This window comes from Lepidochelys olivacea, assembly GCF_965140295.1.
Source record: "Lepidochelys olivacea isolate rLepOli2 genome assembly, chromosome: 24".
NCBI classification, from domain to species: Eukaryota; Metazoa; Chordata; order Testudines; family Cheloniidae; genus Lepidochelys; species Lepidochelys olivacea.
This window is the reverse complement of record NC_140434.1, coordinates 18,991,156-19,016,629: the sequence shown is the minus strand read 5'-3', so window position 1 is coordinate 19,016,629 and position 25,474 is coordinate 18,991,156. Positions and strand designations below refer to the sequence as shown.

At 60.7% G+C, this 25,474-nt stretch overlaps 1 protein-coding gene across 4 annotated transcripts in view; it reads right to left on the bottom strand.

Annotated features, from left to right (window-relative positions):
• Positions 1–5,538: 5,538 nt before the first annotated feature.
• The window catches only part of LOC311512595 (cell adhesion molecule CEACAM1-like), a 28,550-nt gene continuing 8,614 nt past the window's right edge, over positions 5,539–25,474 (bottom strand). Inside the window, exons 1-8 of one of the 4 annotated variants that reach the window (XM_084613883.1) lie at positions 14,901–15,675; positions 13,105–13,380; positions 12,691–12,945; positions 10,876–11,151; positions 8,497–8,614; positions 7,420–7,469; positions 6,549–6,580; positions 5,539–6,249 (exon numbers count right to left, since the gene is read on the bottom strand). In XM_084613883.1, coding sequence (XP_084470009.1) covers positions 6,130–6,249; positions 6,549–6,580; positions 7,420–7,469; positions 8,497–8,614; positions 10,876–11,151; positions 12,691–12,945; positions 13,105–13,380; positions 14,901–15,294 — 1,521 coding nt within the window. In that variant the 5' untranslated portion in view covers positions 15,295–15,675 and the 3' untranslated portion in view covers positions 5,539–6,129. Of the gene's footprint in view, positions 6,250–6,548; positions 6,581–7,419; positions 7,470–8,484; positions 8,615–10,875; positions 11,152–12,690; positions 12,946–13,104; positions 13,381–14,900; positions 15,676–25,474 lie in introns of those variants that run through there. The other 3 variants (XM_084613882.1, XM_084613884.1, XR_014709485.1) reach the window with 3 other exon arrangements.

Genomic DNA, 25,474 nt, shown 5'->3' with positions numbered 1-25,474 from the left:
TCCCAAGGCCACAGACTCCGTCAGCCAGATGGGAGGGGAGATGGACAGGCTCCCACTCCTGACCCCAACCTATATGTCTGTGTGGAGTTTCCTGGGGCCAGGCCCCTCAGACCCCCAGTGGGAGCGGAAGGTGATGGTCAATGGGGAGACATTCCTGGGGTGGTGAGATCTGGGGACAGAGAGAACTGGTGTCAGGCCCTGGGTGGTGCAGCCTCAGAGGCTGAGGGGCTGGGTGAGCTGGGTGAGGGTCCCAGGGACGAAGCCCCTCGCCCTGCCGATGGCCCAGATCCCTGTGCAGACCCAGGAGGGGTGGGCCTGGCTGGTCCTTGGGGTTCTCCGGGACACCAGCTGAGAGACCCTGTTGTGGGGCGACTGTGTCTCTTTGGGACAGGATCCAGGCCCTGCTCCTGTAACGGCCAAGGGTTTGAATTTGAATCCAGGGAAATGGTCAGTGAAAATGCAGATGACCTGGCTGGCAGCGGGGAGGAGCTGCTAGGCTCAGGCTACCTGCCTGCCTGTAACCAGCCCCCTGGGGCTGGGTGGGACAGAGGGATGCTCCCTGCCCCCTTGCACACCGGAGAGGGGGCTCCCGCTGGCTCTGATGCAGTGAGGAAAGCAGGGAGCTCTCTGCCTACCCCCACTGGGACAGCAAGGACAGCGCTGAGCAGTGGGAGCTGAGACCCCAGCGGAGACCCAAGGGGCCTGGCTGGCTTGGGACAGGGGGGCAGGGAATGAGACTTGGGGCCTTTCCCCTTCTGGGGGTGCTGGCCCTGATCCGGACCCCAGAGTCGCTGCTGTCCAGGACACGGCCCAGCCTGCAGTGATGCCGGGGGTCCCGAGTGGGACCCTGTCCTGGGCTGGCTTCAAACGCAACTTGTCTGAAGGGGCCCAGCTGAGCCAGCAACCCCGAGCACTGTGTGGGGCTGCCCTGAAAGGGACGCAGGGCCCTTCCCTTCCTGGGGGCGCTGGCCCTGATCCCGCCCCCGGGCAGGGGCCTGGCTGGCTTGGGACAGGGGGGCAGGGAATGGGACATGGGGACTTTCCCCTCCTGGGGACGCTGGCCCTGATCCTGCCCCAGGGTGGGGGCCTGGCTGGCTTGGGACAGGGGGGCAGGGAATGGGACATGGGGACTTTCCCCTCCTGGGGGTGCTGGCCCTGATCCCGCCCCAGGGCGGGGGCCTGGCTGGCTTGGGACAGGGGGGCAGGGAATGGGACGTGGGGCCTTTCCCCTCCTGGGGGCGCTGGCCCTGATCCGGCCCCAGGGCAGGGGACTGGCTGGTTTGGGGAGGCCCCTTCCCTGCTGACTCTGACCAACGGGCCCATCCAGTGCGGCCTCCCATCTCTGACAGCTCCAGGGAACGCGGCAGGAAATGCTGCAACTGGCTGGTTTGGCAATAACCGGGCTGAGGGTTGTTTCTACCCTGTCAGCTGCGGTGTGTGTATGTGCATACTCAAAGCCCGGGGCTGTGAGCTCCCCCCCCAGCAGTGCCCCCAGCCAGGGATCCCAGGGCTGTGAGCTCCCCCCAGCAGTGCCCTCTCAGCACCCCCTGCATGCCCAAAGGGCCGGTGACGTCGTTCATGGCGCCGGCCAGCACCGGGCGGATGCGGTTCAGGGAGGTGTCGTTCCAGCCAGGACGGGCCCATTGGTGAGGGGGATGTGCCATAAATCGGGGCAATTTATAGGGTGAGTCCATGGGAAACTGCCCCCCCCCGTGACCTCTCCTTTATGTCCCTCCCCAGGGTGCGACCTACCCTGTAAACAGCCCCATAGAACAGCTCCAGGGACGGTGAAGGGTTGGTGGGGGGGCAGGGGAATCTCTGCCCTAGAGATGGGGGAGGGGACAGGACTGGGGGGCACAAGGGGGACTGGGAAGTGAGGGCGGGCCAGATTCTCCCACCACTAATGATACCCCTCTGCCTGGCCCCCCTTTGCCATCCCCTGCAGGCCCCACAGCACGTCCCAGGCTTTCCCAACCCACCCCCCAGGTTCCCACCAGCCCCCTCCCCTCCTCCATCCAGCCCCCCACTTCCCCTTCCCCTCTATTATCACACGGGCCAGCCACTCCCCTCCCCCATCCACCCCCCCATCCACTCCCCTCCCCTCCTCCATCCAGCCCCCCACTTCCCCTTCCCTACCGTTATCACATGGGGCCAGCCACTCCCCTCCCCACATCGTCCTCCCGTCCACCCCACTTCCCTCCTCCATCCAGCCCCCCACTTCCCCTTCCCCTCTGTTATCACACGGGCCAGCCACTCCCCCCCCACCCCCATCCACTCCCCTCCCCTCCTTGGGCTGGGGGGGCAGGGGATCCCTTGGCCCCCTGTGCTGGGTGTCCCCCCTGCGGGGGCACAGAGTATCCAAACCTGCCCCCCCATCCATCTGTGCCAGCCCCAGGCAGGGCGGGGGCGCAGGGGGGTAATTACCCTGCAATAAGGAAACAGCCCAAGGCCATTAACCGGTCAAAGTCCCATGGGTTGGGGGGTGGTGCACGGTGACGTCTGTTCCAGGGTGGCACTGCCAGGGGACCCAGGCGTCCGGGGCGTGGATGGGCAGGCACCCCTCCCCCAGTCACATTCCCTCTGGCCTATTCCCAGGATTGGGGGAGGGGTCACGAGGTGGCTCTTCATCTTGGGGACCCAGGTATCCAGGCCCTGCCCCCCCAGCCTGTCACATTCCCCGGTAGCCTGTCCCCCCAGGCGGGGGTTGTGTGTGTGGACAGGAGTCACTGCGGGGGGGGGCAGACTCGTGTGGGAACCGAGCCGCACCCAGTCTCGGAAGAGCCGGCAGGGGGGTGGGGGAGGGAAGTTGGGGTTTGGCTCCTCGCTGCAAGTTTCACAGATGGAAACCTCCCCTCCCCCAATGGCCAGGTCTGCACGTCCGTCCATCTGTCTGGGGGGCAGGGATGTGTCCGTCCATCCGACTGTCTTGGGGGGGCAGGGACGTGTCCATCTGTCCGTCTGGTGGGGGTGGGGCCGTGTCCATCCGTCCGACCATCTGGGGGTCAGGCGCATGTCTGTCTGTCTGTCTGTCTGGGGGGGCGGGGGGGTGTCTGTCCGTCCATCTGTCTGGGGGGGCACGGAGGTGTCCTTCCACCTGGGGGGCAGGGGCGTGTCCATCCATCCGACCGTCTGGGGGGCAGGGGCGTGTCCGTCCGTCCGTCTGTCTGGGGGGAGGGGTGTGTCTGTCCGACCGTCTTGGGGGGGCAGGGGTGTGTCTGTCCGTCCATCTGTCTGTGGGGGCAGGGAGGTGTCCTTCCGTCCGTGGGGCAGGGACGTGTCCATCCGTCCGACCGTCTGGGGGGAGGAGTGTGTCTGTCCGACCGTCTGGTGGGGGCGGAGGCGTGTCCGTCTGTCTGTCGGGGGGGCGGGGGCGTCTGTCTGTCTCGGGGGGGCGGGGGCGTGTCCGTCTGTCTGTCGGGGGGGCGGGGGCGTCTGTCTGTCTCGGGGGGGCGGAGGCGTGTCCGTCTGTCTGTCTGGCTCTGGGCCGGCTGCAGTTCACACCCCTGCGAAGCGAGTGAACCGTGACCCGCCCAGCGCCCCCCGTCCTGCGCTCCCTCTGCCTGGGGGTGTTAGTCGCTGGGGGGTGTCGGGGGGGTTCATGCCCAGCCCAAGGCAGCTTCCCCAGGGCCTGGCTCCCTGGTGCCCCCCGCGCCCCCCTATCAGGGGTTGGTCTCCCCAGGCTCCCAGCCAGGCCGGTGTCTCCGCTCTGGGGGAGGGCAGCAAAGGGGGCCGGGGGGGCAGACGGCAGCAAACGCTGCAGCCTGGACTTGCCTGGCTGGAATGGGGCCTGGCAGGGGATCAGAGCTCACGGGCGGGGTGGGGGTGTGAAGGAACAGGGGGAGAAGGGGTCCGGGTGGGACATGGGGGGAGGTGCGAGGGGGAAGGGGTCTGGGTGGGATGTGGGGGGAGGTGCGGGGGGAGGGGTCTGGGTGGGATGCGGGGGCATGAAGGGGAGGGGTCTGGGTGGGATGTGGGGGGAGGTGCGGGGGGAGGGGTCTGGGTGGGATGTGGGGACACGAGGGGGGGGCTTGCACATTTGTGGGGCGGGGGGGCTGCCTTGGGCGCAGCCGCCCGGTTTCATTGGGGTTTTTTTTCTCCCAATTTCCTGCTATTGAAGCTAAACAAACAGGTGGCACAAGAGTTTTTCTTCCTGTCTGAAGGTGCTGAGGGTGCCCCGGGGTGGGCGGGGGCCAGGACTCCTGGGTTCTGGCCCAGCTCTGGGAGGGGGAGATGGGTGGGGTGGGGGTGATGTGCAGGGTCTGGCGGTGGCCGGATTTCCAGGTATCTGGTCTTCTCACAATTTCTACTTCTGCTCGTGTCCCCCCCGTGTCTTCCCCCCCGTGTCCGGCTTGTTCGGCCGGGATCCTTCCAGTCAATCTCTGTAAAGGGGAACCAGAGACACCAGCCATCCGCGTGCGGCCACCTGGCCAGCAAAACATCCACCAGCCAGTGCCCACTGCCAGCCGAGGGACCCAGGAGTCCGGGCTCCCAGCCCCGGCTCTAACCCACTGGACCCTACTCCCCTCCCAGAGCCAGGATAGAACCCAGGAGTCCTGGCTCCCCACCCCCCGGCCTTCTGCTCTCCCTTAGCCCCCCACCCCCAGCCCAGGGCCTGCAGCGGGAGGCTGCAGGGCAGGGAAGTGCCTCCCCCCAGCCCTGTCCCGGGGCCAGCCGTGAGTGTGTCTGTCTCGGCTCCCCAGGGTGCTCTGTGCCCTGGCCGTCACCCTGCGCCTCAGGCAGGGCCCCTGCACTGTGCCAGGCCCCCACTGCTCTGAGCTAGGCCCTGCAGCCCCCCCCCCCGCGCTCCCCAGGGGGCCCCAGCCGGCCAAGCTGAGCCCGGGCCCCGGCAGAGACGCCCCCTCCAGGGAGCGGCTCCAGGAAGCCTGTGACGACCAGCCGGCGCGTCCAAGTCCCCGGGGTGTCCTGGCCCAGCTGCTGCTGGTGAGAGACGCTCCCCAGGGCCCTTCCTCAGAAGGTCACGGCCCTGCAGGAGCCAAAGGGGCGTCCACGGAGACCCCCCCAGCCGGCCTGCACCGAGCTCAGCCGCGGGCAGCGCTGGGGGGGGCCTTGGGGTCACGCCTGGAACCGTCCCCCGGTTCTGCCCCCTTTGGCGCTTGCTGGGGCGTGAGCGCACTGAGCTCATCCCTGCGGCCAGGGAACGGCGCCCTGTTACCCCCAGCCCCGGCTCCCACCGGCCGAGCCCCTGAGTCCAACCGGACACGAGCCCCGTGCCTGGGGCGGGGACCCGGCGACCAGCCCGTCCTGTGCCCGGGGTCCTGCCCGTCGCCCCAGTGTCCTCCCATCCCTGTGTCCGTCTGTGTGTCCCCGTGTCCGTGTCTGCTTGTGCCATGTCCCCGTGCCCCACCCCCAGCGGCGGCCCGTCTCTGCCCTCCCCCTCACACCGGGCTGTCCTGGGGGCAGTTTTGACATTTTGTTTTATTACAAACAGCGTCAATCACGGTACAACCCCCCCCAGTCAGCCATTCCCACCCGCTGCGAGCGACACCCCCCACCCCGCACAATCATCGCACCCCCCCCCCCCCCCGAGCAACACAACCGCCCTGCACCTCGGAGGCTGTCCGACAGCAGCAGGCTTGGGGAGGGGCCTGCGGAGAGCTGGGGGCGGAGCTGGGGGGCACAGAGCTGTGGGCTGAGATGCTATGGGGTGACTCACTGCCTCACCCCTGCCCCGGGGCTGCCCAGATCCACACCCCGCGCCAGCCAGCACCGACAGCGCGGCCTGGGGTGGGGGTGTCACCTGTTATCCTTCAGCCCCACACACCGACCATCCCCCTCTGCATAGCACACCCCCTCCAGCCCCGACCCCTGTGCAAAGCAGAGGTGAACCCAGGAGTCCTGGCTCCCAGCCCCCTGCTCTAACCACTCGACGCCCCTCCCCTCCCAGAGCCCCTCAGGAGTCCTGACGGCCCTCACGCGGGGAGGGGACCACACTCATTGTGCCCAGTGGGCAGTGACCCTGCATGGGGGGGAGGGTGTAGGTGGGACTGGAGCTGCCCCCCAGCAAGTCCTGCATGGGCGGGGGGGGGGCGACGGCAGATGCTCCCCTGGGTGGGGGCGGGAGGGGTGGGGGGGGTGCAATAATTCCCGAGAGTCCCAAGCAAATCACAGTCATTTCTTTCTGATTTCCGAGTAGACGGTGCCGCTCTCTGGGCGGGGCTGGGACCCGGGTGGCGGCTTCTGGTCTCCTGCGGTGAAGGCTAGAGTAGAATATTGAATGTTCTCATCACCCTGGAAAACAGGAAAGCCAGATCAAGGACTGCACCAGGGAGAGAACCCAGGAGTCCTGGCTCCCAGCCCCCCCCTGCTCTAACCACCAGACCCCACTCCCCTGCCAGGTCCAGAGATAGAACCCAGGAGTCCTGGCTCCCAGCCCCCACCACTCCGTGCTCTAATCCTCCAGACCCCACTCCCCTGCCAGGGCCAGGAACGAACCCAGGAGTCCTGCTCCCAGTCCCCCCTGCTCCCCTCCCCTCCCACCAGCGGAATAGAACCCAGGAGTCCTGCGGCCGGACAGGAAGGCTCCTTACCAAGGTAGGTTTGTTGTCACCGACACCCTGGTCTGAAGGACAGAGACAGGAGACAGACGGGGTTAGAAACACGACAGTCCCGGGGTGCAGGCCCCCCCCTCCCCCCAGCCAAGCAGTGACCCACCCCCCAGGGGCAGCAGGGCCCATGCAGAGTTAGTGCCAGCAGGCAAAGCAGCACCAGCTGGGTTAGCGGCTGCAGCCGGCGTGGGGTCCTCAGGGTGGGGGGCTCCTTGCACCAGGGTGGTGAACCCGGGAGGGGGAGGAGGAGGGGAGGGAAGGGAAGGGGAAGCGGGCGTGAGGGGAGTGGAGAAGCGGGGGGGGATGGGGAGGGAATAAGCAGGGAACCCCTTGGCCACGTGACCCCCAGCCTGTGTCTCCGCGGTGCAGTCCCCGATTCCCAGCACCAGTGGGTTGGGTTGGGTTGGGCAGGGAGGGGAGCAAGGGGGGGCTGAGAGAGGAAAGGGGAAGGGATCGGAGAAGCAGGGAACCCCAGGCCCCAAGTGCCCCCTCGCCCCATCTCCGCAGTTGCTCCCGAAGTTCCCGACACTGGGGGTGGGGGGCACCCGGAGCCCGTGACACCCACAGCCCAGAGCAGCCACGGGGGACCCGGGACCCAGCCCGGGGGAAGAGAATCCCAGACGGGCTCTTGGAAACTGGGGCGGCTGCGATGTCACTTCCTGTCTGGCCGGGGAGTTTCCCATCATGCCCCGGGGCTTGGCCGTCCATCACACTGTCACATGGGGGAGCAACAGCAGCACTGGCAGCGGTGCAGGCCCCGCCCACACAGCTCGCAGGCCCCGCCCATGCAGCTCACAGGCCCCGCCCACGCGGCACGTGCCATGCAGCTGCGAGGGGCGGGGCTGCTACTTACTGTGGGCGGGCGCGGCCTGGCCTCCGACGGACGGGCGCTGCTTGGGCCCCCTGGGGAAACAGCAGATTCCACATGACGCCGGCGGGGGGGGTGTAGGGTGGGACAGGGCAGGGGGATGGGCCGTCCCCCATGCTAGAGACAGGGGGCAGCAACCAGCCGGCTTCCCCAAAACTGCAGATCTGTCCCCCGCTCCTCTCGTCTCTCCACGGCCCACCCCCCCCCCCCACACCTACTGAACCCCATGCCCATCCATCCCCCTCACCTCTCTATCCATCCACCGATCCTCTCCCACACGCCCCATTCATCCAACCATCCACCCAACCCCACATGCACCCACCAATCCATCCACCCCCACTTACCTATCCATCCACCCCCACAAGCACCTACCCTACCCCATATGCATCCATCTATCCCCCTCACCCCTCTATCCATCCACCCATCCTCCCCCATACATGCCATTCATCCCTCCATCCCCACACACACCTACTCCATCCATTCATCCCCATTCACATCCACCCATCCCCACATGCACCCATCCATCCCTACAACCACCCCCATCCATCCATCCCCCGCACTCCTCTAGCCATCCATCCATCAACTCCCATTCACACCCATCCATCTGCCCACCCCCCCGCACAAACCCACCCCACCACCCATCCCTCCTTCTTTCCCTCCCTCTCTCTTTCTCTTGCCTCTTCTCCCCAGGCCCCCACAATGGGGGCTGCTCCCTCCGGGATATGCCCCACACTCAGCCCCTGGCTCTCCCTGTGGGGATGGGTAGCTCCGGGGTGGCTCAGGGCGCTGGGTGCCAGCCTGGGCAGGGATTGTTCCCTAGGAGACCTGACACTGTTTCCAAGAAGCGTGTGGGGCGAGATCCCATCCTGGCGGGCAGAGAGGTGGAAGGACCCTTCACCACAGAGCGAGTGACAAGCAGAGACCCTGAAGTGCAGAGACCTGGGGCTGGGGGGCAGAGAGAGTGACCCCCTCCAGCACCCAGGGGCAGCTCCCAACCCCTCTCCTCACCAGCACTCGGGGCAGCCCCCAGCCCCAGGGACCCCCGGTTACCCGAGCTGTTACCCTCCAGTTTTGCAGAGCAGGAAGTAGAGCAGGCCCCCGAGCAACGCCGCCCCGGCCAGCGACCCGATGACGATCCCGGCGATGGCTCCAGGTGACAGGTCTGAGTTGGGGTCAGCGTCTGGAGTTGTAGATAATGGAAAAGAAGAGGGAGGAGGGTGTGTGTGACGTTATTGACATAAACGGGACCATATAGATCATTGTTGCAACCAAGGTCCAATAGTTGCACCAAATCTTGTACAAAGGAGGTCCAGTAAGGTGTCTATGAAAAGGTTGTGATTTGCTGGTTATAATTATGCCGTCTGTACGTGTGTATCATTTTGTAGTTGAAGTTATGAATATTGGCTACGTACTTGTATCTCAGTGTGTTTGATTCTAAGTAGCCTCAGTGAAGCATTTGCTCAGTTTCTTGAGAAAGGACTATTCTCAGTAAGTGCCCAATCAAGAAACACTTAACTGTCTCTAAGGTGCCACAAGTACTCCTTTTCTTTTTACTTAACTGACAATGGACTTTGGGAGATGCCAATCCACATCTGAGCTTTCCTGGGAACCTTCAAACTAACATGTAAACAATGGCGTTGGCCTGTAAAGAATTGAGTCAGGCATGGAGATGTGACTTGCCCATGTTACTCCAAACTCCATCTTGCTGCTGTGACTTTCCACAGTAAGAACAAAGGGGCATCTTTCCATGGGCAGAGGATATAAAAGGCTCTGGGAGCCCCTGCATCTTGTCTTCAATCCTGCTTCTGACCTCTGGAGGAACCTTGCTACAAACTGAAGCTCTGGACAAAGGACTGATGACCCATCCCAGCTATGGATGATCTCCAGAGACTTGATTTGAACCTGCCGTTTATTCCATCACTGCTACAAGCCTGAACCAAGAACTTTGCCATTACTGGTCATGACCCGGTTATGTAATTGATTCCATTTAACCAATTCTTGCTCTCATCTATATCTTTTTACTTTTATGAATAAACCTTTAGATTCTAAAGGATTGGCAACAGCGTTTTTTTGTGGGTAAGATCTGATTTGTATATTGACCTGGGTCTGGGGCTTGGTCCTTAGGGATCAAGAGAACCTTTTTTCTTTTACTGGGGTGTTGGTTTTCATCACCATTTGTCCCCGTAATGAGTGGCACTGGTGGGGATACTGGGAAACTGGAGTGTCGAAGGGAATTGCTTGTGTGACTTGTGGTTAGCTGGTGGGGTGAGACCGAAGTCCTCTCTGTCTGGCTGGTTTGGTTTGTCTTAGAAGTGGAGAAACCCCAGCCTTGGGCTGTAACTGCCCTTCTCCAAGCAATTTGTCCTGAATTGATACTCTCAGTTGTGTCCCGCCAGAGGCCGCATTGTTACAGTGGGTATATCAGGGAGCTCAGCCATGACCACCCCCCATGCCCCAGGCTTCCCAATGCTGTTCCCTCTCGGTGCTCAACGTGAGGCCCTGGGGTCTGGAACCCACATCTGACCCCTGCGCCGAGGCATTGGGGGCAGCTCCGCCAGGGGTCCCCTGAGCCTGAGGGGTTTGGGCCCAAGACAGGACCCTGGATGCGGTGGGCTGAGGGGGGGTCCAAAGGTCAGGAACTGGGAGGTCTCCTGGTGCTGCCCAGCCCCCTTGGGAGCAGGGGGGGTTTGGGGCTCCCCAGGGATCTCAGCTCTATCACTGGCTGGTGTCGGGGGGGTTCGGGAGACCATGGGGCTGGACGATGCATTGACAGATCCCCTGCCCCCCAGCCATGGGGGAGATGGACCCCAAGGCTAGCCCCAGTCTGGGCCCCCAGCACCTGGCCCTAGAGAGAAGCAGGGCTGAGCAGGAGTGGGAGGGATCATGTACAGAGGCACCAACACCAAAGGGTCCCCTGAGTGCCACTGGCAGCCCACAGCCCACCCCCCCACCCCCCCACCCCCCCACCCCCCCACCCCCCCACCCCAAACCTGGCCCTAGCTCCAGTCCCAGCCCCACCAGCACCTCGCCCCCAGCAGGAAACACTGCTGGGGTCCACCCCCCAGGGACTCACTTAACCACACGGCGACAGATGCCCAGGCCATGCGGCTGGTGATGGGGTTGTGAGCCTGCCACACGTACGTGCCCTGCTGAGCCCAGGTGGTTAGTGTTGGTATCATTGCACGAGGGCGGGACAGACTCAAAGACACATGTCAGGGTCAGAGGGGACCCCAGGGGAGGGTGAGGTTTCCTGGTGGGTCTATCTGGGCAGAGTCCAGCCCATCTACACAGAGAGTTAGAGCATCAGTGGAGGGACGGTACCAGCAAAGGATCCCTGTATAAACAATCCCAGCGCCCCACCCCAGAAGTGATCACATTTCCATGGCGATGCCGGCAGGGCCGGGGGCAGCGCGGCCGGGGGACGGGGCTGCAGTTACTCACAGGCCACCGTCACGGTGCTGGGCTCGCTGCGTTCGGTGCTGACGGGGTTCCTGACCTCGCACTGGTAGGCGCCGGCATCGCCCCGGGTGGCACCCGACACCGTGAGGGTCCGGTTGTCAGGGGACAGCCCCAGCCGGTCACTGGGCGCGAGGGACGCCCCGTCCCGGAGCCAGAGCAGGGTGTCGGCGTGGGGGGAGCTGTTACACGTGAGGGTGAAGGTCCCGTTCTCCGGCACCTGGATTTGGTTTGGCGTCACTGTGGGCTTGGGCAGCATTTCTGTGCAGGGGACAGAGAGAGCGTCAGTGTGTGTCCTGGCCCTCCGTTCGCCTGGGGTTGGGGCCGTCGCCCTAAGGGAAAGGTCCTGCTATCCCTGTCCTGCCGTATCATGGGAAGGGTCCTTCACCCTTTGCACCTCAGACCAGGATGGAGCAGCCCATCCCAGACCCAGGCCGGGGGCGGGGGGGAGGGGCTCGCTGGTGCATCATGGGCAGTCAGCCAGAGCTGCTCTCGCTGACCCTGGGGAGATTAGGGTGACCCAGTGGGGGGGCAGGAGGTAACTCCAGCCTAGTGCTGCCCCATATTCCTCCAGAGCCCCATAGCTCAGCAAGGGCCTCACAGCCCCAGGCCCCTGGGCTCTCCCCACGAGAGTCCAAAGGGGAGGGGGTGTCCGGACTCCAGGGGTAGCGCCAAGGAGACTCCTCCAGTCTGTACCCCCTTCCCCGGGGGGCTAGGAACATCCCCTCCCATCTGTTCCCTCAGGGCACCCCCAATCCCCTTGTCCCTCTCTGAGCTCCCTGTCCTGCCTGCTGGTTAATTCACTCTCCAGCACCCCTTGCTGGGGGGCACCAAGCAGCGCGGGGGCCATGGGGGGCAGGTGCACCAGGAAGGCGCCGGTAAGTCACAGGAGAGAAACAACAGAGCGAAGGAGGAAACCGGCTCAGAGAGAGGGTGCCTCCCCGCACCCCCCACCATCTGCCCCATCTGCTACCCACCCCCAGGAGACAGCGCTGGGACACAGAGCCAGTGTGTGTGGGGGCCTGGAGCCGACAGCAAGTACAGACTGATATCCCCCCACCCTCAATGCCATGGCCACAAGCCCGGCCCAGGTGGGAATCAGCCGGAGGTGCCAGGTGGGCAGGAGGTTGCTGTCTGAGCTGCAGTGGGGCGTTATGGGGCATCCCATGGAGGACAGAGACCGTTGGTGGGGGGGCCGGGGGCAGAAACAGAACGGCACTGGGAGGGAGAGACAGGCACAGAGCATGGCGCACAACACGCTGATCGCAGGAACTGGGGCATGGCTTGGAAGACGACAGGTAGCGTCCGGCCCAGCTGCAGCACGGCTGGGAGCAGCCCCCACAGGACAGAGCCCACAGGGTGGAGCTGAGCCCTGGACAGGACCAGAGCGCAGGGGGATGTGGCTGGAGAGACAGTGAAATAGCCGAGAACGCCCAGCCCGGGGAGCAGGCTTGGTACATGGCGTGCCAGGTGACAGGGGGTGTCTGATCCAGACTGGAGACTGATGGGAGCGTCCCCTGGAGAACAGAGCCCAGGGGGTGAATCCAGAACTGAGCTGAAGTCCCCAGACCCGGCCGCGTTGATGGGGAGAGCCCAGGGCGCAGGAACGGTGCTGACCCGTGGGGTTGGTGCACAGAGTGACAGGTGACAGGGGACGTCCCATGCAGACAGGGAGCCTGGCTGGAGAAAGGACAGATCCGGAGTGGCCAGGGCGCAGGCTGGAAAGACAATGACGGAGCCCCTGGTGCTCTGTGGGCCTCAGACAGAGGCAGGCATGGGGCGCGGTGCCTGGTTACTCACCGAGCACCTTGATCTCCACTTCATCAGTGAGGCCGGTGACAGAGTTGTCAGCCTGGCACTTATATGTGCCCAGCTGATCCAAGGTTGTGAGGTTAATGGTCAGGCTGCTCCCGGTCTGGAGTAATATGGTGCCGTTGAAAAACCAGCGATAGCTCGGGGCTGGGACGGAGTCGGCGACACACGTCAGGGTCAGAGAGGATCCAAGGGTCAGGCCGATGGGTCCTGGAGGGTCTATCCTGGTGGAGTCTGGCCCATCTATATACAGAGGAGAGGATCATTGGGAGGGAGGGCACTAGCAGGACAAGTTATAAACAGGTGCCTGCCCCACTCCAGAGGTGGCTGCATCTCCACGGCTGGGCGATGCCGGCAGGGCCGGGGGCAGCGCGGCCGGGGGACGGGGCTGCAGTTACTCACAGGCCTCCGTCACGTTGCTGGGCTCGCTGCGTTCGGTGCTGACGGGGTTCCTGACCTCGCACTGGTAGGCGCCGGCATCGGCTTGGGTGAAATTCAGCACTGTGAGGGTCCGGTTGTCAGGAGACAGCCCCAGCCGGTCACTGGGTGCGAGGAACACCCCGTCCCGGAGCCAGAGCACGGTGTCGGCGCTCACAGAAGTGTTGCACGTGAGGGTGAAGGTCCCATTCTCCAGCACCTGGGTTTCGCTGGGCATCACCGTGGGCTTGGACAGCATTTCTGGGAACAGAGAGAGCGTTACCGTGTGTCCCTGGCCCTCTGTTCGCCCAGGATCTGGGCCGCCGCCCTGCGGGACCGGGGAAAGGTCCCAGCACTGCCGTCTTATGGCATTGTGAGGAGGTTCCCAGCATAGTCATCCAACAGCATTGTGGGAAGGGTCCCGGTGTCGCCGCCATGCGGGACCATGGGAAGGATCCCGGCATGGCCGTTCTGAAGCGTTGTGGGAAGGGTCCTGTCACAGCGACCCCGGGCGATGCTCTGGAACTGCTCCCCATGAAGCCAGTCAGGACTCTGGGGAAGTCTCCTCTCTGGGAGCAGCCTGTCTTCAGGACACAGTTCACCCGGCTTCCCCCTTCCTGGGTCTGACCTCGGAGCATTCAGCATCCTCTGCCCCTCCGTGCGCTTCCCCCAGCGAGTCCACTCAGGCGGGGCTCCTGGGGAAGCCAGAGGGTCCTGCACCCCAACTTCGCAGTCAGACGTGACTCTCAGCCAGCCAGTAACCACAGAAGGTTTATTAGACGACAGGAACATGGTCTAAAACAGAGCTTGCAGGTGCAGAGAACGGGACCCCTCAGCTGGGTCCATTTTGGGGGGCAGTGAGCCAGACAACCACGTCTGCACTTCACTCCATGTCCCAGCCAGCCCCAAACCGAAAACCCTCCAGCCCCTCCTCCTCTGGGCTTTGTTCCTTTCCCGGGCCAGGTGGTCACCTGATTCCTTTGTTCTCCAACCCTTCAGCTCTCACCTTGCAGGGGGGAAGGGCCCAGGCCATCAGTGGCCAGGAGACAGGGTGTCGGCCATTCTCTGTGTCCAGACTCCTGCACACACCTGCCCTCTAGGGCTCTGCAATGATCATACACCCTTACTCCACCCCCTACATACTTAAGAACTGCCTAGGGGAAACTGAGGCACCCCCACACTATTCAGAGGAAGCATTAAGAACAGTCCCACTTCGTCACATCTCTCCCCCCTTTGAGATCGAACTGAGCGGGGTCACTTTAGCCGGTGACCTGGGGAAGTTCAAAGCCACCAACGTTCCCATGGATGCCCCAGCATCTCTCCCGTTCCTTGGTAGGAGTTACACCAGGCCCTTCCAGTTTCACGCCCTCCCTTAGGTCAGGGGTGGTCGATAGCACTCGCAGGCCGCATGTGGGAAGGTTTATGCAGCCCCTGCCCTTTGGCCACCCCAAGAATGTCTCCCCATTGACCATCACCTTCTGCTCCCACTGGAGATCCGAGGGGTCTGGCCCCAGGAAACTCCACACAGACATATAGGTTGGGACCAGGAGTGGGAGCCTGTCCACATCCCCAACCATCTGGCTGACGGAGTCTATGGCCTTGGGACCCAGCAAGGGAGCTAGACACCGGGGCTTTTCCGCAGGGTCCCCTTGGTTCAAATCGCCAGCCTGCTCAAAGGCAGTGAGGTGGGCATCCACACCCCCCCCCTCCTTAACCAGGGGCAGCAATTTAGTCTCGAGGTTCCCTGCGGAACTGGCCCCCCGGGGTCTATCCCCACTCACCCCCGGGGAGGTCCCCTAGGCGTCTCCGCTCCCCCACCGCCAGTTCATCCTGCTGCTGCTTCTGCAGCTCTTTCTCGGGCTCTCGCTGTCTCCCACAGTCCTCTTGCTCTCTCGGACTCAGCTCAAATCCCGTCCGTCTCGATCCCCCGATGGGGAACCCGATCGTGAAGACCCTCGTCTGGTCGGGGACAGGAGTCTTGGCGATGCCTGGCTCCCACTCCAGCTGCTCCCAGATCCTGCGATAGCCCCATTTGGGGTCAGGAATCTGTTCCTTAGAGCGGTCATCCTCCTCCAGCTGCACGATTAACTCTGCTTTGGTGAACTTCCCAATGCTCAACCCTCTCTTTTTGCACAGGGTTACAATGTCCTTCTTAAGGAGACGGTGACAGACCATCACTCTGCTCTTCCCAAGTTGTTGTGGACTCACAGGCCCGTGTGTTCTCAGCTCCCCACGGTTTCCAGAGAGAACCCCTAGTGTGCCAGCCCTTCTCGAGGTCACCACCTCTTTGCCAGGGTCGAGCTGCAGACTCCTCCGCCCCTTGGACTGCTCACTGCAATCCCCAGGGGAACCCTGTTACTGCAAAAGTCCTTCTCTCTCCCCGGGCCAAGCTGCAGGCTCCTCCGCCCCTGAGACTGCTCACTGCAGTTCCCAGGGGGACCCCATTACTGCACAGTCCTTCTCGCTAGTCACACACTCCCAGGGGTTAACCGCCCCCCGAAACCGCTCCTCTCTGAGCCTTCAGCAGGCCTGGTCCTCGTCAATCCCCCTTCGTTTTACTGCTCCCCAGTCACTTACTGCAGGAAGTGCCATCCACGGGGTGCAGTACATCCCACCGCTCCCACCAGTTGTCACGGAGTCCCTGGGCGATGCTCTGGAACTGCTCCCCATGAAGCCAGTCAGGACTCTGGGGCAGTCGCCTTTCTGTGAGCAGCCTGTCTTCAGGACACACAGCTTCCACCTTCCTGGGTCTGACCTCGGAGCATTCAGCATCCTCTGCCCCTCCGTGCGCTTCCCCCCAGCGAGTCCGCTCAGGCGGGGCTCCTGGGGAAGCCAGAGGGTCCTGCCCCCCAACTTCGCAGTCAGACGTGACTCTCAGCCAGCCAGTAAAACAGAAGGTTTATTAGACGACAGGAACATGGTCTAAAACAGAGCTTGCAGTTGCAGAGAACGGGACCCCTCAGCTGGGTCCATTTTGGGGGGCAGTGAGCCAGACAACCACGTCTGCACTTCACTCCATGTCCCAGCCAGCCCCAAACTGAAAACCCTCCAGCCCCTCCTCCTCTGGGCTTTGTCCCTTTCCGGGGCCAGGAGGTCACCTGATTCCTTTGTTCTCCAACCCTTCAGCTCTCACCTTGCAGGGGGGAAGGGCCCAGGCCATCAGTGGCCAGGAAACAGGGTGTCGGCCATTCTCTGTGTCCAGACTCCTGCACACACCTGCCCTCTAGGGCTCTGCAATGATCATACACCCTTACTCCACCCCCTAGATACTTAAGAACTGCCTAGGGGAAACTGAGGCACCCCCACACTATTCAGAGGAAACATTAAGAACAGTCCCACTTCGTCACAGGTCCTTTGCACCGCAGAGCTGCGGAGATGCACATTTGCTTTCTGGGGTCCAGCAGAGGGTCCCTCTCCCCAGTGTCGTGTCTCACAGTTATTGGTGCTTCCCTGAGACTCTGGCTTCCGGAGCCCCGTGATTTTCAACAGACTCATGCCTGTGGTTGCTCCAGCTCCCAGGCTCTGGCGTAACAGCAGGATTTTCAAGCTGATGATTCAAGCTGATGATTTTCAAGCTGTGATGGTTTGGGCCCAACTTGAGGGCTGCAACCCCACAGGGTGATTGGTGCTGGTCCCCAGGCATGTGGGTGCTGCCAGGATTGCCCTGTGGGCACAGCCCAGTGCCAGGTCCTTGCCGTCCTCTCTGACCTGGATGGAGCTGCCCATCCCAGACCCAGGCCCTGGGGGGGGGAGGGGGGGGATGACCTCCCTGGTGCATCATGGGCAGTCAGCCAGAGCCACTCTCACTGACCCCGGGGAGATCGGGCTGACTCAGTGAGGTGAGGGGGTGGCCTAGCACTGCCCCTCATTCCCACCCAGCCCTATAGCAAAACAAGGGGGACCTCATGGCTCCAGGCCCCCTGGGGTCTCCCCACATCCCATGAGAGTCCGTGGGGAGGGGGCATCCAGATTCCAATGGCAGGGCCAAGGAAACCCCTCCAGTCTGTACCCTCTTCCCTGGGGGGGCTGGGAAAGTCCCCTCCCATCTGTTCCCCCAGGGCACCCCCCATCCCCGTCTCCCTCCAAGCTCCCTCCCATGCCCGCTGGCTAATTCACTCTCCAGCACCCCTTGCTGGGGGGCACAGAGAGGTGCGGAGGGGTTGGGGGGGCAGGCGCAAGAGGAAGGAGTGGGTAAATCCCAGGAGAAAATCAACAGAGCGAAGGAGGAAACAGCGGCTCAGAGAGACAGCGCCTCCCCCCGCCCCCATCCACTACCCACCCCCAGGAGACAGCGCCGGGGCCAGCAGTGCCCAGATCTCAGGTGGGGACACAGACCCGGTGTGCGGCTGGGGGCCTGGAGCCAGCCTGTAGGCTGATAGCGGGTTGTGACATTACTGACATAACCTGTGACCGTGTGGATCATTGTTGTAACCACTGTTATGTATTTGCCGCAAATATTGTACAAAGGCTGTTGTGTAAGGTGTCTACTGAAAGGTTATGGTTGGCTGGTTAGGGTGATGCTGTCTGTGTGCGTGTATCATTTTTGTATTTAAAGCTGTAAGAACTGGCTCTGTCCTGTCTGTATTTCAAACATGTGCTGTGCTTCTGGGGGACACCCCAGACAAGTTGGGGTCAGCTCTGCCCAGCCTGCTGGACGGCCCATTAAGGACCATCAGCGACACACCTGACCCACTGAGAGAAGGCAGACACGCCTGGGGACTCAGCCAGGCAGGCAGGGCCCTGCCTATGGACAGGACTCTGGGGTGTTTCCAGGCCATGGGATGGACAGATTGTCCTTGGGACACAGAAAGCAGAGACCACACGGCAAGAGACTATACAAAGGTGCTGCAGCTCCTCCATCTGGTCTTCAGTCCTGCTTCCGACCTCTGGAGGGACTTGGCTACAAACAGAAACTCTGAAGAAAGGACTGAAGGACCCATCCCAGCTGGGGATGTTCTCCAGAGACTTCATAGATACTAAGGTCAGAAGGGACCATTATGATCATCTAGTCCGACCTCCTGCACAACGCAGGCCACAGAATCTCACCCACCCACTCCTGCAATAAACCTCTCACCTATGTCTGAGCTATTGAAATCCTCAAATCGTGGTTTAAAGACTTCAAGGAGCAGAGAATCCTCCAGGAAGCGACCTGTGCCCCATGCTACAGAGGAAGTCGAAAAACCTCTGTGACGAAGTGGGACTGTTCTTAATGTTTCCTCTGAATAGTGTGGGGGTGCCTCAGTTTCCCCTATGAAGTTCTTAAGTATCTAGGTGGTGCGATAAGGGTGTATGATCATTGCAGAGCCCTAGAGGGCAGGTGTGTGCAGGAGTCTGGACACAGAGAATGGCCAACACCCTGTTTCCTGGCAACTGATTGCCTGGACCCTTCCTCCCCTGCCCCCCAAGGTGAAAGCTGAAGGGTTGGAGAACTAAAGAATCCGGTGACCTCCTGGCCTGGGAAAGGAACAAAGCCCAGAGGAGCGGGGCTGGAGGGAGTTTCAGTTTGGGGCTGGCTGGGACATGGAGTGAAGGGCAGACGTGATTGTCTGGCTCACTGCCCCCGCCCCCCCAATGGACCCAGCTGAGGGGTCCTGTTCTCTGCACCTGCAAGCTCTGTTTTAGACCATGTTCCTGTCATCTAATAAATCTCTGTTTTACTGGCTGGCTGAGAGTCCCGTCTGACTGCAAAGTTGGGGTGCAGGACCCTCTGGCTTCCCCAGGAGCCCTGCCTGAGCGGACTCGCTGGGGTAAGCGCACGGAGGGGCAGAGGAGGCTGAATGCTCCGAGGTCAGACCCAGGAAGGTGGAAGCCGTGTGAGCTGTGTGTCCTGAAGACAGGCTGCTCACAGAAAGGCGACTGTCCCAGAGTCCTGACTGGCTTCATGGGGAGCAGTTCCAGAGCATCGCCCAGGGACTCCGTGACAACCTCCAGGGCCCCTTCCAATCTGCCCTAGAGGAAAATTCCTTCCCAACTCCAAATACGGTGATCAGCTAAACCCTGAGCATATGGGCAAGATTCACCAGCCAGATACCCAGGAAAGAATTTTCTGTAGTAACTCAGATCCCACCCCATCTAACATCCCATCACAGGCCAAATATTTACCATGAATATTTAAAGATCATTTAATTACCAAAATCATGTTATCCCATCATACCATCTCCTCCATAAACTTGTTGAGTTTAATCTTAAAGCCAGATAGGTCTTTTGCCCCCACTGCTTCCCTTGGAAGGCTGTTCCAAAACTTCACTCCCCTGATGGTTAGGAACCTTCGTCTAATTTCAAGTCTAAACTTCCCAATGACCAGTTTATATCCATTTGTTCTTGTGTCCACATTGGTACTGAGCTTAAATAATTCCTCTCCCTCTCTGGTATTTATCCCTCTGATATATTTATAGAGAGCAATCATATCTCCCCTCAACCTTCTTTTGGTTAGGCTAAACAAGCCAAGCTCCTTGAGTCTCCTTTCATAGGACAAGTTTTCCATTCCTCGGATCATCCTAGTAGCCCTTCTCTGTACCTGTTCCAGTTTGAATTCATCCTTCTTAAACATGGTAGACCAGAACTGCACACAGTATTCCAGGTGAGGTCTCACCAATGCCTTGTATAACGGTACTAAAACCTCCTTATCCCTACTGGAAATACCTCGCCTGATGCATCCCAAGACCGCATTAGCTTTTCTCACAGCCGCATCACATTGGCAGCTCATAGTCATCCTATGATCAACCAATACGCCAAGGTCCTTCTCCTCCTCCGTTACTTCTAATTGATGCGCCCCCAGCTTATAACTAAAATTCTTGTTATTAATCCCTAAATGAATGACCTTACACTTCTCACTATTAAATTTCATCCTATTACTATTACTCCAGTTTACAAGGTCATCCAAATCTTCCTGTATGATATCCCGGTCTCTCTCTAAATTGGCAATACCTCCCAGCTTTGTATCATCTGCAATGTGACAGCTCAGAGGATACCAGGATCCTAGAGAGAGATTTAAAACTGGACACTTACAGACCTTTATTTTCTTCCCTCCAGCATAGCTGTAAATACCGTTAAAATTTTGTTGCAAACAGCTGCTGCTGATGACACTATAAAAAGGCAGATAAAATAACCATAGCCTGGAAAAGCTTGTGGACATGCCTGTGTGGAATTGTTACCTGGGAATCTATGCTATCTGCCTATTGGTCATGATAGGAAAGTGATCACTTCAGCCAGACTGATGAAACTGAGGAGCAGATTTCTCCCTCCACTGATCTGTAAACACATTCCCAGGTGCTTTATAGCATGTTTGAGGATTAGAATCACAAAACACGTAACTAGTGAGCATTATTTTCACACTATTAAACCAAAGATGCATTTCTTTAAACAGGAAAAAATATTTTCTTCTGAGCATTCATTCTACTGCAGCCAAAACATCTTTGAATTAAAAGGGAAAGTGAACCATAATCACGTGATTGTAACACAAAAGCAGCAAACATCTCGCATTGGAACACATACCTCTCCAGTAATGTCAGTTTGAGAACAAGCAGCAGAGTGTTGGTGAGGGAAACAGGAATCGTGGCGTGAACTAGAATTGCGCTAGAGACCCTGCACAGAATCTCCATGAGGCCCTTCACTTAGGAAGGTCCCTGCTTATATATTTTTTAAAATAATCCCTAAAGAGAAAGAAAAATCAATGTTGATTTGAACCTGCAGTTTATTCTATCACTGCTGCAAGCCTGAACCAAGAACTTGGCCGTCACTGTCTGTCATTGATTCCATTTCACCAATTCTAGCTCTCGTCTGTATCTTTTTCCTTTTACGAATAAACCTTTAGATTTTAGATTCTAAAGGATGGGCAACAGCGTGATTTGTGGGTAAGATCTGATTTGTATATTGACCTGGGCCTGGGGCTTGGTCCTTTGGGATCGAGAGAACCTATTTTCTTTTACTGGGGTATTGGTTTTCATCACCATTTGTCCCCATAACGAGTAGCACTGGTGATGATACTGGGAAACTGGAGTGTCGAAGGGAATTGCTTGTGTGACTTGTGGTTAGCCAGCGGGGTGAGACCAAAGTCTGCTCTGTTTGGCTGGTTTGGTTTGCCTTAAAGGTGGAAAAACCCCAGCCTTGGGCTGTAACTGCCCTGCTTGAAACAATTTGTCCTGAATTGGTCCTCTCAGTTGGGTCCCACAAAAGCCAGCATCGTTACACGGGTACAGACTGACATTGCATCCCCACAAAGCCATGGGAAAAGCCTGGCCCTGGTGGGAATCAGCTGGAGGCGCCAGGTGGGCAGGAATCTGCTGTCTGAGCTGCAGTGGGGCGTCCCACAGAGGACAGATGCCCCGGAGGGGCAGGGGGAAGAGCCAGGTCAGAGCCAGGAGGGAGAGACGGGCACAGAGCAGGGCTCTTGATGCACTGATTGGACGGGTCGGGCATCACTTGGAAGACGACAGGTAGCGTCCAGCCCAGCTGCAGCACGGCTGGGAGCAGCCCCCACAGGACAGAGCCCACGGGGTGGAGTTGAGCCCTGGACAGGACCAGAGCGTAGGGGGATGTGGCTGGAGAGACAATGAAATAGCCGAGAGCGCCCAGTGCGGGGAGTGGGATCGGTGCAGTCAGTGACAGGCGACCGAGCGGAGTGTGATCCAGACTGGAGACAGACCGGAGCGTCCCCTGGGGAACAGAGCCTGGGGGGTGAATCCAGAACTGAGCTGAAGTCCCCAGACCCGGCTTCAGAGACAGGGAGGGCCCAGGGCGCAGGAACGGTGCTGACCCGCGGGGCTGGTGCAGAGAGTGACAGGGGACAGGGGACGTCCCATGCAGACAGGGCGCCCGGCTGGAGACAGGACAGATCTGGTGTTACTGGGGCACCGGCTGGACAGTCAGTGATAGAGCCCCTGGTGCTCTGTGGGCCTTACGTTCCCCTGCATGTCACTGGCCCCCAATCACAGGTGTCTCGGCGTTTAGGTGGGAATTCACCTGAGGTGCGAAACTGCCTGAGACCTAAGGAAGGTCGTTTCTATCACATGGCATTTACAGGGCCTTTGCCCAGCAAGCGGGGTCGAGGCCTCAGAATTGCCAGTGAAGCAGCCTGTTAACTCCAAAGCAGGAGCCGTCGAGGGAGAGTGGAAATGCCCAGCCTGTCTGCGCTGGCTGCTCACCCGCGCCCACGTGGGCGAAGGGCCCGGCAGCTTGTCGCTCGCCTGGGAAGAAGATCCATAAACACGGGGCTAAGGGAAAGATCCTGCGTCTCGGGCCTGAGGAATTCGGAGCCACAGGACAGAGGCTCCAGGACCCTTTTGGGCCACGCTGAGAGACGTACGGAAAACGAGCAGAGCATGCAGCCCGGCTGCCACTGGACCGACAAACCCGGAGTCGCTGTGATGTACGGTACCTGCGTGAGCCTGGCAGGAACTCGTCCCTTTCTCGCAGCTGGGAAATCTTTGGGTAGTTTAGTCGAGACAGTGTCCGCAGCGTTGTCTTTGGGGCGAGGTGAAAAGCATCCACAGACCGGGGTAAGTGACGGGCCTTTGGGGTCGGGAGCGACCCAAGGGGGTGGCTCTGGGGTTTAATAACCTCTCCTCAGGCAGCCCAGTTTGCGGGGTGGGAAGATTGGCTCCTTGGAAACCCTGAGGCAGTGATGCGGGAGTGCACACTCGTTACTGGGCGGGGGAAATCTAATCACCGAGCACACCGCCAGCTGGGGGGTCTGCCCTGTTTTCTGACACTCTGCCGGAGACTGGCACTCGCAGTGGGGAGCCGCTCCAGCCAGCACGACAAGGGGGACCCCTGGGGGTCTGGCACATCGCAGGGTCCCTCGAGGGGCTGCTCCGGAGCTGGGGGTGCAGCAGGGAGCCTGGGGCTCCGTGACCCCATCCCCAGCTGGGAGCTGGTGGCGATGGGTGAGGGCGGCTGACAGGGAGACACTCGCACAAGGAAATAAACGGCAAATGTCGGCACAAACAAGAGCGAAGGAGGAAGCAGCTGGGCAGGTGCAGCTCCCCTCCCCCAGCAGGGCTGCCCCGGGCAGGGAGTGGAGCCACGGGACAAAGTCCCTGGCATCCATCAAAGACACGGCACGTCTGGCTGGGAGGCAAAGCCAGGGCGGGCACACGGCAGGCGCCCATGTGGCTGGCATCCCGCCTCCCCAAGCCGTACGAATCCTGCAGCGGTCCCCCTGCCCATACAGCTCTCCCCTGGGGATCCTCTAAGCCCTGACCCCTGCCAAACAGCCAGAGGTGCCAGGATCTCAGTGCATGGGGGAAACAAGCCACTTCCAATAAACGCCCAGCGCTCCGCTGACATGAGCAACCGAGTGTGGGACCCGGAGATGGGGGAGCACAGAGCACCTGGCATGGGGGGGACGGGGGGAAACTGGAGAAAGGGGAATGGGGGGCACGCAGAGCCATGGGCATGGCAGGCATGGGGGAAATCACATCCAGTCAAGACCCTGGATCCAGACAGTGAAGACACGGCCCCAACCAGGAGCTTGATTTACATCTTGTGATTTACATGCCGATCTCATGATCGTTTTGGTCCAGTGCCAAGGTCCATGAGCTGCACAGCTGCCAGGTCGGGGCAGTGAGTGACAGGAGACCGGCAGGAAGCTGGACAGGACCAGAGCGCAGGGGGATGTGGCTGGACAGACAGTGAAATAGCCAAGCACCCAGCGTGGGGAGTGGGATCGGTGCAGGCAGTGACAGGCGACCGAGCAGAGTGTGATCCAGACTGGAGACTGATGGGAGCGTCCCCTGGGGAACAGAACTCGAGGGGTGAATCCAGAACTGAGCTGAAGTCCCCAGACCCGGCTTCAGAGACAGGGAGGGCCCAGGGAGCAGGAACGGTGCTGACCCACAGGGTTGGTGCACAGAGGGACAGGGGACGTCCCATGCAGACAGGGAGCCCGGCTGGAGACAGAACAGATCCGGAGTTGGCGGGGCACTGGCTGGACAGACAAGTGTGTGGGGCACGGTGCCCAGCTACTCACCCTCCACCTCGATATCCATCCTAGCCGTGAGGCCGGTGACGGAGTTGTGAGCCTGGCACTTGTACGTGCCCAGCTGATCCAGGCTTGTGGGGTTTACAGTCAAGATGCTCTCGGTCTCGTTCGTGTCGGTGCCGTTGAGAAACCAGTGATAGCTCGGGGCTGGGACAGAGTCGGCGAGACACGTCAGGGTCAGAGGGGACCCGAGGGTCAGGCCAATGGGTCCTGGAGGGTCTATCCTGGCGGAGTCTGGCCCTTCTGCACATGGTGGGAGGAGATCGGGGGGGATGGCACCAGTAGGACAAAGTATAAACAGGTGCCATGTCCCACCCTACAGTGGCTGCATCTCCATGGCTGGGTGATGCCGGCAGGGCCAAGGGCAGCGCGGCCGGGGGACGGGGCTGCAGCTACTCACAGGGCACGGTGACGTTGCTGGGCTCGCTGAGGTTGGTGCTGACGAGATTCCCGACCTTGCACCAGTAGGCGCCGGTGTCGGCCCGGGGGGCATTTGGCACCGTGAGGGTCCGGCTCTCCGAGGACAGCCCCAGCCCCTCACTGGGTACAAGGTAAGACCCATCCCGGAGGCAGAGCACGGTGTCAGTGTGGGGGGAGCTGTTACACGGGAGGGTGAAGGTCCCATTCTCAGGGTTGGGTATGGCGTCACCGGGGGCCTGGGCAGCATTTCTGTGCAGGGAACAGAGAGAGCGTCAGTGTGTGTCTCCGACCCTCCAGTCGCCTGGGACCAGGGCCGCCATCCCACGGGATTGTGAGAAGGGGCCTTTGACCATTTCCACCACAGACAAGGAACGATGGGGTCTCAGATGGAGGCGTCGGCCAATTCCTGCCGTGTTGGGTGCCCTCTTTTAAATCCTCAGCTCCTGGAGTCCTGTGATTTTCAGGAGAATCTTCACTTTCATTTAACAAAGAGCAAGTTTGTGGTCCTTTTGACTGGGGTGAAAATGTGGAAACCGCAACCCGAAGAGACCCTGGGTCCCGACAGCGAAGGCACGGCTCTGACCAGGACCTGGATTTAAAGCCTGATTTGTATCCCGATCTCATGAATGTCCAGGTCCGGCTCCGAGGGCTGTGAGCTGCACTGGCCATCAGGTTGGTCCAGTGAGTGACAGGAGACAGGCAGGAAGCTGGACAGGACCAGAGCGCAGGGGGATGTGGCTGGACAGACAGTAAAATAGCTGAGAGCGCCCAGTGCGGGGAGTGGGATCGGTGCAGGCAGTGACAGGCGACAGGGGGTGTCTGATCCAGACTGGAGACAGACCAGAGCGTCCCCTGGGGAACAGAGCCCGGGGGGTGAAACCAGAACTGAGCTGAAGTCCCCAGACCCGGCTTCAGAGACAGGGAGGGCCCAGGGCGCAGGAACGGTGCTGACCC